This window comes from Camelus dromedarius, chromosome 15 (assembly GCF_036321535.1).
Source record: "Camelus dromedarius isolate mCamDro1 chromosome 15, mCamDro1.pat, whole genome shotgun sequence".
Lineage (NCBI taxonomy): Eukaryota > Metazoa > Chordata > Mammalia > Artiodactyla > Camelidae > Camelus > Camelus dromedarius.
Genome location: NC_087450.1, coordinates 27,848,797 through 27,864,767, shown reverse-complemented (window position 1 = coordinate 27,864,767; position 15,971 = coordinate 27,848,797). Strand labels below are relative to the sequence as shown.

The following is a 15,971-nucleotide window of genomic DNA, read 5'->3' as shown; positions in this document are numbered from 1 at the left end:
TGGTGTTTGGTGGTTTTTGTAATCATTTTAGGATGAGAGCCTGAAGGCCTGTTTCTAACAGGGAAGAACATGTTGATCTAATCAAATGTCTTTTGAGTCATGGGTGCAAGTAAAGAGAGAACTTGTGGGAATTGACAAAAACAAAACAAAGCAAACTTATATAATCACATGAAACAGAAGAGATAAATTATACCTCAAGAATAGAAAGGGGGATGAAGAGAATGATATGCTTCTGGAACCTTCCAGAAGATAGAGCATTCAGAGCAAGAACTATGATGATAAGAATGCTTTAGACTTTTTGAATATATAACACTTTCCTATGGTTGTTATTTTCATATATCAGTAACATATTAATATCTCTTGACAATGAAAGACTGTGTGATTCTTTGCAAATATTGTGAGAGGAGATAAAGAATTGCAACCATACATATTAGTAACTCTTTGAATGCAGAGATATAGGGAAGAATCCCCAAGCTGTAATCAGTTATGGCGACTTTAAAAGGTAAAGAAAGCTTTTCATTCATCAACTGCTATTTGCCTTTTACTATGTGCTAAATAAATTCTTGCGGGAGGCTTGGAGCATAGAGAAAAAGGCATGGTCTCAAGATATAAATGGCAATAGTCCACTGTATTTTCCTGAAGCCTATGTATCAAAATAAGTATAAGATGACATAAAAATAATCTTTTTGCCCTTTTCCCCAAATATCTCTATAAAGTTTCCTTTTCTCTTATCCATTGCATGTAACTTTAGACAACTCTTTCCTCAGGTGAGGAAAAAAACATGGACAATGGTTCAGATCTTTTGATGTCACCAGTATTAACAACCTCCTGCTTCCAGTCAGATGGAATAGTATCTGTTGAACAATAACTTTTTTTTTTTTCATTAATTTGGAAAGCCTGCCTAAAGTCACTAAAAACACATCTAAATTAGTTCTTTGTGAACAGAGGATTGAAATCAACTCATAACTTAAAAAGAAAAAAAACCTATTGTCAAGAATATTTTTAACAACAGTAATAGATACAAGGTTCTATTACCTCTAGAAAATACTTATATTTTCTGTAACAAAATATTGGTTGCTAGGGAGGAAAATGTCCAAAAGGCAGAATTTTAAGTTATTTACAAAAAGCTAACAGTAAAAACTGAAAGTGGAATCTTATTTTAAAAGTACTTACTATATGCAGCTCTAGGTAGTCACCCAGGCCAGAAGAACTGTCCACTCGCACCAATACAGCTTCTTTCTGAACAGTGCTAAACCCTATGGCCAGTCTGTCTGCTCGTGTACTTGGTCGGTCATTAGGAGGCCACTTATATGTGATTTGTCCACCACCTTTGCTAAAGATATACGTTGTCCCAGCTGGAAAACAAAAACCAAAACAGGTTAGTCTAAATACATCTAGTGGACACTTTCCCATGTTTATTATACTGACATATCAGCAAATTATAAAACTTACACTATGGCAATAATAAATAAAATAAAAACAACAACAACATAAAACCTATGTCAGAGCAAATAACCATTATAACAGTTTTCAATCAAACATGCCCAAGAACGAGAACAGAGTTTTAAAAAATATATCAGAGCAGCTCAGTTTTTAATACACTCATTAAATCTACCAGCAGGTGCTTCAGAACAAATGAGGGATTACTGCTTTCTCCACTGAGCTGGACAAGCACGCAATGTAATGGGATTTTCTTTCTTCCTGCTAGTTTAAAAAAATAGTTTAGTAGGAAACATTGACTTCAGATGCTTCAAAAAGGAGCAGAAACATATATCAACTTGTTTTTGAAACAAAAGCTGCATGTAGATGTGATAGGGTCATACAGCACAGGGAAGCAAATCAAAGGAAGTATGCGACGAATCAACTTTTATGGGGAAAGGGTCTATTCACATATGACAGATGATAACTAATGGATGAACAGCCATGAGACCTAAGAGTCATGTCAAGAAAACGCAGATAATAGATTCCATCCATAGAAGTTGGATCTTACTTAACAAGCTACATCTAGTAGCTGTCAAACTATCCAGCTCCATAAAAAGACCATTTTTTCCCCCAAAGCAAATGCTTGTCTTACAGCAATAAGAATAATGTCACAGCCTCATTTGGTTAAGTGTTCAAATTTTACTTTATGGTAATGATGTCAGTAAATTATCCATCCCACATCTTTTAAAGTAAGAGTTTCCTTTCAAATGAGTTTTCTAGGCATCCAAGGCACTGAAGTCCTATTTAATTGCACCACTGGCATCCGTCTCATTTAGTGCAATAAAATGTATTCTTCGAGTCAGAATATTTGGAAGAGACATACAAAGATACATATAAAGGAGAATGAATCTTTCTACACACTAAAGGGGAAAGGGGATGACAGAAATACTTGTTTAGTTATCCCAGGTATACACCTTTAGGTACAGCTTATAGAGGGGAGTGTAGCCTTCCAGTAACAAAGGATACTAATGTATTTGTTGTGTATCTACTATGTGCCTAACATAGTAAGGAAAGCAAGAGGACTAAAGACAAAAATTTAGGCCAGAAAACATCTTGTGTGTATGGAAACACAGCATCCACCAAGAGTAAGGCTTATATGTAAAAGTTTAGTATACAGCAGTATGTTTTCAAGATATCTACAAATTATTGTGTCTATGATTACCAAACCAATTAAATGAAGTTTACTTAATGTCACTTTTATGTACCTTTGAGTAAATAGCTGATGATATCAAAGATTTTCTTTTTGTATTTTGGAGCCAATTACTCTTTGTATTCTGTCTGAGACATCTCCACAGGCCCTTGAGAAATCCCAAAGATCTCTGCAATATGCTGAGCATGCCTGACTGGTTAAAAAGTCTTGGTAGGTAGACCTGACCCAAGAAACATATCAGATAACATTAATCTTCTTAAAATGCAATGGTAGAGAAGCTGTGTACTTCTCTATTAATTTCCTTGAATGGTAATGCATGAAAGAAGTTTATCTCTCTCAAGTAAGAATGGGTAAGTTATAGTTCAAAGGTAGCAGTCCGTGTGCAAGCAAAGAAAATTCAGAATACACAGAGCTGTATATCAGAAATGCCAGAGCCTTCTAGGACCATTCTATATCATCAGAGGTTTGCTCATCACAATATTAACAAGCGAGCACTACTTAATAAATATCCCTCTGCTTGGTAATTTTTGCAGACGAGTAAGTATGAAGTGTTTCAGAAAAGCCAACACTGATTAAAAAATAGGATAAGAATAAATAAAAATAAAGATTTCTATGAAAGGAAGTAGTGGTAATCTGAGTGCTGGTCCTTGATTTTATTTTTCTCCTTTTAATTAACTTTGTTCTATAATAACTCTGTATTTCATGTAAATTAAGAAAAATATTCAAAACTAGAGATGTTGCTTAACAATATAAAACATATCTAAGAATTCAGATGTTTCCCAGAATCACCAGAGTAAGTAACAATATCATATATTACATGATAATTTTTAACATTCAAAATCACTTTCACAACAATTGTTTTCATTTCTTCTCTATTTCTGGATGGAACATACAGCAAGCAGTACTCCCATGTCACACTTGAGGCAATGTAGTCATGAGGATTGACTTGGTAACTAACGTTGCTAACTTGGTAGAGCTGGTAGGAAATCTAGTATCCAGATTCTACTCCTGTGTTTTTTTTTATTACAGAAATGTTTCTGTTATCATAATAAGACAGTCAAGAAAAAGTTAATTGGATTTGTCTGTCTGAATTTATCAAGGCCAACTGTTACCATATTCGAATGTCTCATATCCATAAAGTGACATTTGCACCTCATGATCATATACTGTCCTTTCACCTCTCAATGCTTAAAAAAAAAAAAAAGAAAAAAGTAGCATGTAAATGTGAAATGACAGAACATTTAATATATGTAGATTAACATTTAGTTTAGGGTACACTTCACAAACTTGTGGAACTGTGAAGTTTCTAGTTACTCAGTTATATAGAACTAGAGGATAAGAATTTAAAGGTTTATATTTTCAGTAAGATAAATGTCACAACACAAATATTATTACTCAAGATTTGATTTCATCTCATATTTCAACCTTTTCCAATAAGTGTTAAGACTTGGCAACTGGCATGCCAGTAGCTATTCTGTCTTTCTTAGTCTGACTTTCCAGTTCTTTAGGTTTTGCCAAAACCAAGCAAAAACAAGTGTACTACCATGTGCTGAACAAGGCAATTATTCCTAGTGTCCTTTTCCTTCAGATACATAATGGAAATCAATCTCTCTTCTTTTCTCTTCTGTGTGCACAATAGTGCATTGTATTGTCCTCATAAGCGAGAGAATTAGATGTCCAGCCCCCACCTAGCTCTCTTCTACCTACCTCTATAAGCATCTTGGCTTTAAAAAAAAAATCATTTTGCATTAAACTCTAAAAACGTATGTTCTTAAAGCCCTCCATACATCAAGATAGAAAATTACAATATACTCTATTTTGGTGACCTAAAAATATATGAGCATACTTCCACAATAAAATACAGTGGATGAAATGACTGAAGTGTCAAAACCTACTTCATTTAACATGCATTTTTCTGAGCCAAGGACATGATGTACTTATTGCAGAAAGTACATTATGTACTAAGAAATTAAGAATGTAACTCTGGAGTCAGACAGACCTGGGTTCAAATTGCAAGTGTTATCATTTATTAGCTACATGAAATCGACCCGGCTATTTATTCTAACTCCTGGATTTCCTATCCTTGGGGATATTAAAACCGTCTACTTCACAGAGCTTCTGGCAGAATTAAATGAGATATTGCACAGTAATATCTTGGTCCAATTTCTGGCATATGGTAAATGCACAATACATTTTAAAGAGAACAGATGACGTACGTGTGTGTGTGTGTATGTTAACAATATAAAATAACCAATATCATAACACTGTTTTATTTATAAGAGCTTTTAGAAAAGTTTGATTCATTTCAGACTTGTGTTCAAATGAAATGCCTTTTAAGAAATGGCTTTCCCACATCCCAATTTTTATTAATCTTTTCAGTATTTCATTCCTTGGATTAGCACTTTTGTGATATAAACCTATTCTATTATTTACATTCATTAATAGTTGACAATAAGAAGGATATTAAATTGCATTACATGGGAGCTTTCATGAGAAACAGAGTATTAGCTCATCGCCATGAAACATCTAGCCTTGTAAGATTCACAGCATGATACAAAAAATTCACTCTGTTAAATAAAGGGGTAAGTCTACACAAAATGAACTATCATCTGGGTTCATTTGAAAAATGTTATTTTTATAGACACATGTTTTATTTTATTATAAAAGTGAATTCAATGTACAGCAACAGTACATCTTTATCACAGTTTCAAGCGTTTTTATCAACATGGAGAGGGACGTGGAGGAATGTGGCACCTTTACAATTTACGTATGCTTCTATAATGCAAGCGCTAACACAGCAGTGCCGAGACTACCAATGGATTTATAGCAAATTAACCTTAACAGCCATCACATCACAAATGTATGGATGACTCAAACTTAAAGTGGTTTTCAGTAATCTTCACATTTAAATTGTGTAGCAAGTCTATATTACTCACTCCAAATTCATTATCAAAGCTGGCTCCATCAGATGCAAATTTAGCAGTGTCACATACTTTACACTGCAATAAACGTTTGCAAAAAAAGTATACATGGACTCTTATTTCTAATGTTTGAACTGCCTGTGAAGTTACAGTAAAAATATTTTTAGATTTTTACTTAGCATCTATTTTACATAAAGGGCTCTTTCCTCTCCTTTTTCTTGCCAACCATCTCCTCCCTCAATATGCCTATTTCAGCCACACTTGTTTCTGCAAAAGCTAATATATTCCCTCAAACGGGCTGAGCCTTTTTGAAAAAGAAAACTGATCTGCATGTACGAGTCCACTTGACTATCAGTTGCTCTGGATCTTTGGTACATGGACAACAATACAATTAACTTCTGAATAAATTTGCTTCTAACTCATAAAAAGAAGTATAAGAATAAAAGGTCCTTTTCTGAAAGCCTATAATTCTTCAAATGTCATCATGTAGCCAACATGAAACATTCAGGCCATTGTGATTCTATTAAATGTAACAGGGATATAACACTTTGTCCAGGGAAATTTTGCCAGGCAGACAGATGGCACTTAAAAGTAAAACAACTATAAATAAGAGGAGCTTTTATTCTTCCTACAGCCTTCTCAAGAGGCTGTTGTTAAATTTATATGTCCTAAACAATTTCTACCTATTTGGAGGCATTCCTCTGACTAAAGTTCATAAAAAGCAAAAACAATAAGAAGGCCACCTTGTATGAAAAAAATTTAGACCATAGCAAAATTGCTAATAAAACTTTAAAAATTAAATGAATAACCCTTAACAATCCTACTTGTACACTAAAGCAACAAGAGTTCATTGTCTGTCTACGTTCCTGTAAATTCTTAGTCAGATCACAAGGAATTATTTCATGAGCACCACAGATTCCTAATTTCTAAAACTCAGGAAAGGTGGGCATTACATCAGGAAAGATGAAAGGAATCAGAGTAATAGGAGTTCCTACCTAAATCACGTAATCAACCCTAAATCTAAAAAGTAATAACACCATTAGCAATATTAAGAATAAGGATATAGCCCTCAATGCTACAGACGCATTGAAGGGTGAAAAAAAGTTAGGAAAGAAAGGAAAATAAAGACTACATATCACAATTTGAGATGCCTGATGGAAGAGGCAGATGTAGAACTGACAAATGCATTACAACCAGCTAAAGAGGCCAGAAAATGAGACAGGGTTTTTACCCATTCATCTTTGAGTAAAAGAGCAGGTAGATCTTTAATAAAAGACACAAGGCAAGAAACATGGCATGTCACTGAAATGGCTTAGATACTGGCCCCATCGTCTGAATCAGACCAAAGAAAGGAAAGTCAGGAAGAGTTTAGGTAATTCCCAGGTCATGAAAGCCTTAAGTGAGCAATTAGCTCATATTGACATTCAAGAGAGAAGGAACAATGGGAGGTGTTTCATATGTGGCATACTGAGGGTTCCATCACAACCCTAGACGCCTAGGAATTAAGGAAATTCATCGATTAAAAAAAATAAAACTGTTGACTATAAAACTGAATGCAAACTGACCAAAATCGGGAATTTCCTGATAGTGACATCGTGTAAGTTACTGCACACACAATGCTTCATTAAAAACTCATCATGAACTTGGTTCAAGTGCTTTCACAAAGATTTTTGAACCCCGTACAAATCAGTAATAAGACTTAGGGTCTGTGAGGACTCACTAGGCATTAAAAATTGAAGTCTCCCCTGGATAAAAAAAGTTGTGGTACACTTATACAATGGAATACTACTCAGACATAAAAAATAATAAAATAATGCCATTTGCAGTAACATGGATGGACCTGGAGAATGTCATTCTAAGTGAAGTAAGCCAGAAAGAGAAAGAAAAATACCATATGATATCACTTATATATGGAATCTAAAAAAAAAAAAAAAAAGATAAATGAATGTTATTTGTGAAACAAACAGACTCACAGACATAGAAAACAAACTTATGATTACCATAGGGGGAAGAGGGTAGGAAAGGATAAACTGGGAGCTTGAGATTTGCACTTATTACTTTATATAAAATAGATAAACAAGTGTATACAGTATAGCATGGGGAACTACATTCAATATCTTGCAGTAACCTACAATGAAAACGAATATATGTATATATATAGTATGACTAAACTATTATGCCGTACACCAGAAAAAGACACATTATAAACTGACTATACTTCAATAAAAATAAAAAATAAAAAATTAACCTCTCCCAAACTTTCAATGAGATCAAATGAGCCTGAACCACTCAGATTCCACAGTTGACCTGGAAGGCATGAAAGCAGATGGCTAGCCCATATGAGATTCAGCTCTGGCTCAGCCAAGGTAACATTTTAAGATGAAAGATGCTACATGCTTACTCAATACGAAACTTTAATCAAAATAAAAATATCAAGAAAATGGAACAGTAAAAGCTATCATGATTCCTATAAGGTCAGGAATCATTGTTCTTACAGATAATTTCAATAGTAACGGTCCACTTCAATGACAAAGTAGGGCAATTTTCCCTTTGCCTATTGGCCCAAAACTTTTCTCGAATAAGAAGCTTTTTAAAAAAATAAACAGTCTGTGTTTCCCTACAGTCTATATTTTCTGTAATAAAAATTCTATACTCTTGTGATCATGGCAAGAATAATATATGTAGAAATGTGTCATGTATATTTTTCATTTTGATATTTGACATTTCCATATTTTGACATTTATTGAAAGAATATGCTACATAGAAAAAAAAAGTACTCAATTTTTGGAAAACCAGTGTGCTCTTCTTTAATAACTGAAGTAATTCTTTAGAATATGAATGGATTCATGCATGACCTGCCTTGTCCATATCCTAGACATTTGTTCAGGGCTACCACAAATAGTTGCACAGACTATGAATTGCAAAATCAAAAAGGCAGCTTTCATAGAAATGAGACATGAACGATTCCACTGGTGGTGTGAAAAGCTGACTTTACATAATCAATCATTGATGTCAACTGCAGTCCACTTGGTAAGTCATTCTCTTTTTCTGTCTTATAAGGTAATTAACTGAAATAAGAAATGTTCCTGAGCTGGCCTACCCCTTGGTTGTCTGATAAATGCCAACTATATGAAGGAACTAGAAATATAACACTGAAAACACACCACTCCTTTTCCCAAACAGGTAGGACCTATGTGTTAAAGATAAATATCAAGGCAAGGTAGTTTATGAGAGATATCATGTATGTCACATCTATTTTGGATTATTAAAAAAAATCCTTGAAAAGGTGACAATCTTAAAGGCACCTGTTAATGGTAACTTAAAAAAGAACAGAAAAAATGATAAACAAGAACAATTACATCTTTTCAGATCAAGGTCGTATAAGTAGCTGAATATATTGAGATAATTTTCAATGAATAGTATTTTAGTAAATCTCTGCAAGAAGTAACACTTCACTTGGTGGTTTCTTTGCAATGTACCTTCCTCTCAAAACTACTCATTATTTTCCTCTCTAAATGTGTTATTTAGCAAATACTCCCTCCAGGAACAATTGAGCTCCATAGTCTGAGCTGCCCAGTGAGACAAGCTTGTTCCAAGATCAAATTCAAAGTCCTGCAATCTTTTTAAACGGCTCTTGGAATCTTAAGTCATCCAGCTGAGAAGAAAAACAAGTAAGTGGTAGACCTTCTGCCAATCAGATTAGAAGAAACTTCATAAAGATAGCAAAATGATCTAGGGCTAAAAATAAAACCAAGCAAAGCAATCCCACAACCAATAACCCTAAGAACATCAAATGTTTATGTCTTCCCTTCTGCAACCAGACTCCCTCAAGCAGTAAGTGAACTTTATTAAAAAGTCTCTGGCAACTAATTCAGTAATCAATTTGTATTAGAGCTAGAGGCAGCAGGGATGGAGCGAGAAGAAATCATACCTTCCAGTACTTTAAGAAAAATCTTATTTTAAAGAACACATGGTAAGCTGTGTAAGTTCCTAATAAATTCTTTAAATGATTAGCTTGTCAGTAAAGGTTGCAATTGCCTAGTGAAGTCCTTAAATTTACTTTTTTCTCCATAAATTAATTGTAAGAATGGCTTCCATCAGGTTTTTCAGAGTCAAGAATTTACTAGAATTATAGTGTAAAAAAATCATAGGTTAAAAAAAAAAACCTGACATAAACATAGACTTAATGCTGAAATGCTCTTGGAGATGATTAAGGGAAACTTTCCTTATACAAATGACAAAATGGAGACCCAGAGAAATTGAGTGGCTTCTCCATGTCACACAGATGGTGATGGCTATGCCCAAGTCTATTCCTAGAACTCTTCCACCATCCAGTGAAGAGCTAAGATCAAATGACTGCTTCTTGTTTGGCAAAATAAGCTAAAATTCACAAATCAAGGTCTCACTTTAATCATTTCTAGAGTTTTTCTAATGAGGTTTCCCTCGTCTGGTACAGGGAGACTCAAAGTTTCTGAAATAACACTTAGCAGAAATGATTCATTCATATTCTGACATTTTCAGAGTCTAGCCTGAATCTTTAAAAGGTGTGGGGCCTTTACAAAGCTTTATGACAAGCATCCTGCCTCAGAAGCCATCTCGGCTTTCAGTTTATTCTGAGGCTTCCAAATGGCTGAACAGAGACACGGAAGCCAAAGTCTTATTATTAATACCATAATCACTTTTATTCTACACCAGAAAGATCTTATACATTTTTGGCAGTGACACCATTTCCTGCCTTTAGCAGTGGAACTAAATCCTGAGCACAAAAGTGCATGTGGTTATTTGGAACTACTTTGAGGCCACCATATAAACAATAAAATTTATAATAATTTTAGGCTAAAACTAGCAGTTTTGCTTTTGTTTGGTTTCTAATCTTAGTTAGATTTGCTGTCTTCCCGCTGATCTGCTCTAGTTAAATCATTCTCCACCTGATGAGGCCCCAATTAAAACTACTTACTAGTAATTTTGGACTAGAACCGGAGAGAGTATTAGTTTCTGATTCAGAAGTCACTTCAAACTAAGCTCCAGCTCTATCACCGAGGCACGCACATGCAGGATGCATAGTTTTCTCCCAAAGTGACTTGTACTTCTGCTGGTTTATGCTTCTCTGCTGTACCTGGATTTCTTCTCAGTCCTGCTTCTCACTCTCATTCCAGCCAAGGTGAATTCCCTCCCTTTATCATCTACAGAACTTGTTTTTAATTAGCAAACTCTTATATAAGATGTCAGAGTTATCTTTTATGGAAATTTCCATCTTCAGTATGCAGCCTTAAGAAAGGGTCTTGCTTTAATTCTTGGCCTCCTCATCAAACTTACGTGCTTTTATTCATATACTAATCACAAATAAGAGACTAATATAATGCTTGAACTAAGTCAGGACTGGTGATACAATGATGGATAACATGAGGTTCCTGATTCTCAGAGGAATATAACAAATTCCATGCCAATACCTATTTCTCAGGGATCTGAATAATTTTACTGGTCAAATACAGAAACTCAGCTGAGGGGACAGACTGCCTGGATGGTCCTGATAAGGAACACCATTCTCCATTTCATTATATCTGTGTAAGAAACAACTCTGATGAACAGTCATGAGATTCTCCAACCAGGAAATGATGACCATCAAAGAGTCAGTTATTATATCCCACAATTTTCTTGAATAATCTAGTCCAAAGTTCTCCATATTTTACAGGGAAGAGGTGGCTATAACCTGCTACCGGCTAGTCCTTAAGCTTTAAGAATTTATTAATCATCACAGGAACTCAGGAGACAGCACAGTAACCAAATGATCAAAATTACCAGCACCAGTAAGAAGACACGGAATTCAGGTCCTCCAAACATGACGTGCAGAGAAGGGCACATCATTTCTATACTGTTTTGCCAGAAATTCACAGCCTCATTCTAATCACAGGTAAACATCCAAGAAACTCAAATTAAGGGATACAACTACAAAATAACTGATAGCATTCTTCAGAAAAAGCCAAGATTAGAAAAAACAAAAAAAGATTGAGGAGTTATTCCAGATCACAGGGACTAAGGAGACTTGACAGCTAGAGGCAATGTGATATTGACAGGTGCAGAAATTAGTACAGACTGCGGCCGAGATGAAAAAGGTGAGTCAAAAGACAGAGAACAGTGGTCATTAGAAAGGAAAAATTCATATCTCTTCCAACATAACAACAACAACAAAATCCTATGTGAGATTATTTTAGAGGTTGCTTGAAAATTTGAAAGCCAGATGACTTAGTGAGGTGGTCAGGAAAGACTAACTCAAAATAAGGAGTTGGGATTTTTGACAAAAGCAAAGCAAAATGCTGGGAGAACAGCAGGAGGATTCTGCTGTAGAAAGAGAATGCAAAGGCAACGCAGCACCATAATTCATGAACTAAAGACATCCACAATCTCAGTAAAAATTAATCAAGCATTTGCGGTGTATAAAACATCATGTTAGATTCTGGAGACGATAGAAAGGTATACGTTACAGCTCTGGAATCCAGCTTTTCCACAACTGCTCATTCAATCAGATGTGAATTCCTGAATTTTTCTTTTATATTTCCATTCTTACAGCCATTGTTCATATGGTGTCACCTTTGATCTTAAATGTAATAAACACTCATCCTTACTGATCTAGTATCTTTCTGGCTCTCTTTCATTTAAATTTACCTTACAAACTAACATCAGATTCAATTTTTTTTTTTTTTGAAATGTTATCTGTAATCACTCGTCTATTCATGGAACTTCAGGGATCAAACCACTCTCTCCCAATTTAAGTGAAAAACCCTTATGCTAACTTTGAATATACTCCATACAAACCAACTGCCTACTTCAGCCAAACCAGAGAATTTACTTGTTCTCCTGAAATAACCCCCAAATTCTTTTTGGAGAAGATAAAATTTAATATGATTCTGGAAAAAATAAGGGCAAATGTAATTTTTTGGGCAGGATTTTCATGAGAAAAGTCACAGAGGCACAGAAAGGGTTCCCAGAAATAGGGAGTAGATCCACTTATATTGAGACATTATTTTTTATGATGCATTTTTAAGCACCATTATTTCCTATCTCTTTGTCTCTTGTATTAAATCTCTAGATACAAAGTACAAATCATATAGTACAAATTAGGACTGTTCAAGGTCAGTATTAAAAAGAGGACTAGATCAGTTCTAGTATTTCAGTATATTCATGATTCTATGAAATGCAAATTTCCTTAACAAAGAGTCACATAACAAATGCAGAAAAACACGTGATATTGCTGTCATGAGAGAGGAACTGAATTTAATAAGTGTCTTGGTGACATTTGATACTTATCTTGAATCTTTTCATTCCATTTTATCAGAAACAAAACCACTTCTCATCTTCTTAAGTGTTAGTCTGTGCTTAGTAGAAAAGTAACAGCTACAGCAACCTAAATTAAAGTATATAAAATGTTGTTTTGCTTGTTTATTCATTCCTCATCTCAGACTGTTTCAAACAGCTTATGAAGATGACAATAAGAATAAAATTCAGCCAGTTCTGAGAGATATCAATCTACATATTTTCATAATAGAAGTTATGAGATAGAGCAAAAAAATGGGAGGTTAGACCACTTACTTTGACAAGCAATTGTGGGTATTTGAAAGATTGAAAATCCAAAGATGGAAGATTTTTTTTTTAATTTAGTCAAAGGAATTCAACAAAGGAAATGAATTTTGAAAATAACAGAAGAAAAAAAAAGGGTTCTCTTCAGAGATCATTCTATTTCACCACTCATGTGAAGATACATAACTGTGTGTGAGAGTCATTTTTGAAGTTGAAATGATTGAAACATTAGAGAGCAGATTAAAGTGTCAAATCAGCCCTGGGCCAGGGAAGTGTCAAATTTTTCTTCTTTTGTATTTGGTTCAGAAAATTTTTTCTTCCTAGACTAAAATTACAAGGTGGTTCCAATCTGCACTTCAGATCCTTGGATGCTTGGGTCCCCAGTTGCAAAAGACCCTCAGGTTTGAAATATGTCTTTGAACTCTAGAGTCTTCAAATAGCAGCTCTGAAAAAGATGGAGAAAGACCTAAAGGACAAAGAGGGTAGGGCACTGGTAAGGGGTAAAGTAAGCTTAAAGTTTAAAAGCACCCATATCTAGATTCATCCTTAAAAACTTAACTCGTTTTCAATTGGTTATTGTATTCAAATGAAGTTTGTCACGCCATCTGTCTTTAAGGTTGTTTAAATTAGGTTTAATGACTCTTGTGGGGAAAAGAGGCCATTTCTAACTCAGTATAGTCTGCTTACTACTATTAATCACTAATTAGAATTAATTATTAAGAACGTGATTCTTTGTTTCCTCGAACATTCTAAATCATTAATCAAAAGATGATGTGACTTTCAGTTCCTTCTTAGGTATATTGAAGTGATAGTAATATGAATTTTGGGTAGATGCTACTGAAGTGTTGATTTTAGTCAGATGTGTAACAGTAATGCCATCCAAAAGCTACATTTAACCAAGAGAGCAGTATTTTTGGAACAGCAGGCAGTATAAAAGTGCTTTGTGAATATTAACATATTCTAGCAAATTAGTTTGCACTCATTATCATAAGCAATTACTTACTGTTTAGATGCAGCTCGTATTAAATTGGCAAGCAATTTGCAAGAATTAAAATGTAACATAGAGAGCTTTCTGAAAATTCAACAATATACTGAGACAAATGATGCTACTAGGTTACAGACCATGTACCAAATGAGGTTCCCCGTTAAACATACTTAGCATTAAAATAATAGTTGCCTGGCTACATGGGCTTTTAATGCAAGATAATTTGGTAACTATTCTTTGGATGCTGTCAACACAATTGTGCATATCAAGCCCTAAGAGGCACTGGGAAAAGAAAAAAAAAAGACCTGAAGGGAAAGCCAGGTTTTGTTTTCTAAGAAGGAATCAGCTGTCAATTTGACTGAAGTTTGGTATTTTAATAGTGCACTGCACTGTCCTGACTTACTTGGTATTACCCAATTTGTCCCTTTGAAGAAGTTTCTGTTGTCTTGATCATTCTCTCCACTTACGTCTGTAGTGAAGTCTGCTCATGTTCCTCACCACTCCTTTCACCTTCGTTAACGACAGAGCTCAGAGCAGAGCATTCAGCCAAGTCGTCTGTAAACTGGGCATACAGCTGTCCAGCTAGAGCCTACATTTCCAAACCTCCTTTGCAGCTTGACAGGGCCGTGTGACAACATTCTGGCCAGTGATGCACCAGCAAAAATGATGTGTGATTCCTCCAGTTCTGGCCCTGAAATGCACCTGCACTTCCCTGCCCATGTCCCTCTTCTTGATAAGTAATGACCCAAAACCCAGCCAGCTGCCTTAGACCTAGAGATGGAAGCCATAGGTTGAGAACTGCACCCTCCCAGCCAGGACCAGTGAACTGTAACTACATGAGGAGGGGGTGGGGGAGAAGAAAGAAAGAAGAAGAAGAAGAAGAAAAAAAAAAAAACCTTACATTTTGTTCATATCTGTATATTATGGAGGTCTCATTTTTACAACAAAAGGTGTTTATATAGTCTTTAAGACAAAATGACAAAACATTTCCAAGTGTTTCTTATACTTATGACAGTCAAGTACATTTGACAGAGAAACTGTAATTATCTCTATTTCACAAATTTGAAAGAAATCGGTGTTCACAAATGTAACTCAATTTGTCCATGGTCACAAAGTAATGTGAAACTTCTTACCAAAACTTTCCAACGGATGGCTAGTAATAACCTATTACCCTACTTATACTTGGCAAATATTACTCACCCTGGCATATTTAGGGCGGGGTTGGGGGTAGTCATATGTTTTCATAAATCTACCCCATTCCCTAATTCTTTTTTCTCTTACAAAATCTAAATGGCACGTATTTGCAAAATATGGTAAAGAATGCTGTCAGTGACCTTGAGGCAAAGTGAAATTAACTGACCCACACTGACCCCTCTGCTTGACTATATATAGAGAGCATTTACTTTAGGAAATTCTAATTGTGAATTCCTTCTCTGTCCCATTGAGACGCAAAACTTCTCCTAGCTTCTGGATAGTTTTATAACTCAAGTATGTCTTTCTCCAGGGCCTGGGAGCCATCTCTTTGAAATGTAATCAACAGGAAAGATAGTTTCCTCTGTCCCGGTCTCTGGGGGAGAGTAGAAGCCAAATTTGGATAAGCACCAGTTAGCAATACCAGGACCTCAGCACCGTGAATAACCGTCCTTTTCCACTCTCAGTGTCCTCCAGTAGTTCCCCTCCAGCTCACCCCAGCGTTTAAAACATCTCCTGCCTTTTGCTTCAGTGGAGCTGACTTCAATCTCTCTCCCCTATCACAAAACTCTTGAATAAAGTCATCCTTGCTGGTTTAACTTGTCTGGTGCAATTCTTCTTTGATATCCATGACCCATCATTCATATTTATCATATTATTCTGCCAT

General features: G+C 35.2%; 1 protein-coding gene across 25 annotated transcripts in view; it reads right to left on the bottom strand.

The window, feature by feature from the left end:
* NRXN1 (neurexin 1) overlaps positions 1–15,971 on the bottom strand; it is a 1,020,679-nt gene that overhangs the window by 292,346 nt on the left and 712,362 nt on the right. For all 25 annotated transcript variants that reach the window (XM_064494502.1, XM_031466987.2, XM_064494491.1 and 22 more), the window contains one exon: positions 1,174–1,355. In XM_064494502.1, the coding sequence (XP_064350572.1) occupies positions 1,174–1,355 (182 nt within the window). The remainder of the gene's footprint in view (positions 1–1,173; positions 1,356–15,971) is intronic.